General features: G+C 40.9%; 1 protein-coding gene across 1 annotated transcript; it reads left to right on the top strand.

The window, feature by feature from the left end:
- Positions 1-1129: 1129 nt before the first annotated feature.
- LOC108118120 (ionotropic receptor 40a) lies at positions 1130-2021 on the top strand. The gene is made up of 2 exons (XM_041819592.1): positions 1130-1191; positions 1267-2021. The coding sequence occupies exons 1-2, from the start codon at positions 1130-1132 to the stop codon at positions 1874-1876; spliced, it is 672 nt and encodes a 223-aa protein (XP_041675526.1). The 3' UTR covers positions 1877-2021.
- The last annotated feature ends 1725 nt before the right edge of the window (positions 2022-3746 follow it).

The raw sequence follows: 3746 nt of genomic DNA, 5'->3' as shown, positions 1-3746 counted from the left end.
CACTCTTGGTAGCTCCGGAATATCTTCTTTTATGAAGTCGCTTATTTTTCTATCAATTTTTTAAGATAGTAAGTTGACTGTGCATCTTATTCATCGATCGTGTCGATGTCAAAGGCATATGATTCATATTTTGCCTCTAATTGTGAAATTGTGGTCCTTTGACCAAAGGAAGTTCATCTTGTCCGTGTGATCAAGGATGTCTTCCATGTTGCTGCGCTCCAGTTCGGCATACACTTCTTTTATGTGCTGCCTCACTTTCTCGGCTCTTTTGTCCACGAGTTCCACCAAGCTGTCTACTGGGCTTAGGCTTCTATTTGATGCATCTTCCTTTGAGGCTTCTGGTTTCGATGTACTTGCCATGGCGTGATCGGCCACTTTGACCTTCATCTGAGACTCTTTATATTTCTTGATAAGTGCCATGGTGGTGTCATATATTTTGTCATTAAAATATTCGTGATTAATGACGCCAATTTTGGTAGGCATTGTGTGATTCGCAGTGAATATTGCTGCCGAATCATCTATAGCTGACGGGTTTGCCTTTTTGGCTATCCCTTGCAAGATCTCCTGACTTGCCCCTTCAGCAATTCCATTGTTTTTTCGAATAGCATCTTGTTCGTGTTAGTTTAAATTATTTTAGTTTATTTGGCTTAACCCGGTGGAGGTGTTTTTTGTTCGATCTTAGTATCGTGTTGTGCCCCGACTCACAAAAATGTAAAACAAATTTCACAAATTTTTTCAATTTTCTCTTTTTGCTTTCTGTTGTATAAAGCCACAGAAACGCTACACTTGGTAAACAAATTTCACAAATTTTTTCAATGTTCTCTTTTTGCTTACTGTTGTATAAAGCCACAGAAACGCTTGGTAAACTTGTAGGATTTTTTACTCGAAGGACCAAAATGTTTACACCATTACGTGGAGCACATTTACTATAGCACTTTTCAGCGAATTAAGATCCTAACGCACTGACAATGTTGGTTGTACTACGCCGTTTGGGAGAAGCGGCTCTCCTCTTATTTATTTCTAAACCTAAGCTAATGCTGAGTTTGTAAGGCTCCAGCGATATCTTAAAATACTTATGTACTAGCGCTGTGTTTGCAAGACAACAGCGAGATAAGGCCATCTATTCGGGATGATCCTAAAATACTTATGTGCTAACAGCGAGATAAGGCTGTCTCTTCGGGACGACCCTAAGTACACATGCAGATTGCTATGATTGCCTTATCTGGTGGGCGTTTTATGTTCATGCTTGAACTTATCTTGGTCAAGAACTATACGATTTAATAAAAATTATATTTTTTTTTATGAATCGTTACGCGGGATCTTTAATTATATTATGTATTATATTATGTTCATTTTTATTTTTGCAGCATGCCATGAACTATGTAAAGACAACCGTTCTAAGTATTTGACCGTAATCTACTGGATAGCAGCAACCTATATTTTGGCCGATGTATATTCCGCTCAACTGACAAGCCAGTTTGCACGACCAGCGCTAGAACCACCCATCAATACGCTTCAGCGGCTGCAAGCAGTCATGATGCGAGACGGATACCGGCTTTATGTGGAGAAAGAAAGTAATTCTTTGGAGATGCTTGAGAATGGGACGGAACTCTTTAGGAAGCTTTATACCCTAATGCGGCAGCAAAATCCCGATACCCAGCAGGGATTCTTTATTGACTCTGTAGAATCCGGCATTCAACTAATTGCTCAAAGCAGAGAGGACAAAGCAGTGCTCGGAGGGCGTGAAGCACTTCTCTTTAACATTCAGCAATATGGAGCAAATAATTTTCAGATAAGTCAGAAACTCTACACTAGGTACTCTGCAGTTGCTGTACAGATCGGATGCCCATTTCTTGAAAGCTTGAACAATGTGTAAGCATAGGCTAAGCATTTTAGAAAGTTTATTTTTTCCGTTTTTCATAAAGTAAATGCTTGTATATGCATTTAATGTGTATATATTCTTGATTAGGAGCTGTAAAGTTATGTCCCCTTGTACTCGAACTAGCATGGGGTCGTTGTAAGAGGGGATCAAAATTTAAATTCGCGAAACGTTAAATTATTTGATCGATTCAATGGATTTTAATCTTTCTCTAAAGAACAGGTTCCAGTCTTAACAGCACCATTGCCGCCTTCCCGCCTAGATTTGCGAAGAATTCACCGCTTGGTGCAATAAGTGCAATATCTATCTTCTTGTTCCTTATCAGTAGAACATCGCTGGAGAAGTCGATCTATAGAATAATTGCATGGTATGTGTTTCCCACCTCGGGAGCGAAAACTGTTCCTGCCAGACTGGAGAGTAGCAAGGCGGAAACCTTTGAAACTCCCTCCATAGTGTAGACCCAGTGGTGAGCTAGCACTGGAGGAGGCGACTTCCCACATCGACACTGCCAATTCAAAAAGCTGAAATAACAAAGAATACTCCCGTCCACCAAGAACAGATATTGGACTCACAAACACTGAACGGGCTCGAAGCGACTCTAGCTACGCTCACAAACATTATGCTGTTGATGCAAAGTACTCTCCAAGAGCTGCACGAAACCAAAAACTTCTCTTGGATATACTAATAAAACAAAAATCAGTGTAAATGTGTTCACTAAAAATATGTTTTTGGAACGCCCACGGTGTTTCCCAGCACATGTATTAGCTCTTTTAGTTCTTAAATACTCACGATATTGACTTGATGCTCTTATCGGAAGCTCACCTAACAAACAAAAACCATTTTATTTACTCCTGACCACAAAAGGTAGACAGTTATACCTTGCAATGATAAATGCGGTAAACAAACTAGACTGCATATCTCTGGATAGCCCAACCTACTGGCCCGCAGACCCCAGAAATCTGCCTGATTTAATCGACTTTGTGGTGACCGAAAACATTTCACGAAATCTAATTCCCGCTAGATCGGTCCCGGACCTCTCATCTGACAACACTCCTGTACTAGTAACGCTTCTCCGCAGCCGAAATCACGAACAACCCCCATAGGCTGACGTCGCACACAACAACTGGCTAAAATACAGGAAATATATGAGTACGCACCTTCACTTGGACACTCCTACCGTCGCTCAAAAAAAAGTTCTTGTCGCAAAGAGCGTCAAAGAGAAAATATTTACCGCCAAATCCGAACCCAAGCAATCGGAAAACAGAACAGCTCGTTCTGGAAAAGATGCTGAGAATGCACAGCACGAGTACAATGAAAAGCTATCACCGGCCAGCTCCAGATTTCTTCTGTGGCAAACCCACACAAATCTAACAGCAACATATGCTCAGCATCTACGATTCGTTTTCCAGCCCAACCCTGCAACTAATTAGTTTGCTCTACCGCAAACAAAATCTGCACCAGCGACGAACCCAATAATCTTTCGGCCCACTGAGATAGCTAAAATCATTAAGGACTAACTAAAACCCGGAAAGGCACCAGGTGCAGACCAAATAACCCCAATTATGAACTGTCAACCCCAATTATGAACTGTCAATTAAAACTGTCGAGCTGTGCTATAGAGGCTTAAATACTACCCAGAATAATGAAAAAGATCAAAACCTAGAAAAGATAGAGCTAATCCATCATCAATAAGTTTACACTCATGTCTCTCAAAACCCTTTAAGATGTCGCAATAACACCTTACCTCAGAGCCCAAAACAGTATCCAGGCACATCAATTTGGTTTTCGCGAAAGTACGAGTATTGCACAAACAAGGTTATTTTGAGGAGTGCCTTAAGGTAGTACTCTGGGTAGCTGACATCCCCAC

The sequence above is a fragment of the Drosophila eugracilis genome, unplaced genomic scaffold (genome assembly GCF_018153835.1).
Source record: "Drosophila eugracilis isolate 14026-0451.02 unplaced genomic scaffold, ASM1815383v1 contig_1622, whole genome shotgun sequence".
Lineage (NCBI taxonomy): Eukaryota > Metazoa > Arthropoda > Insecta > Diptera > Drosophilidae > Drosophila > Drosophila eugracilis.
Note: the sequence above shows the minus strand (reverse complement) of the source record. Positions and strands in the feature narration are given on the sequence as shown.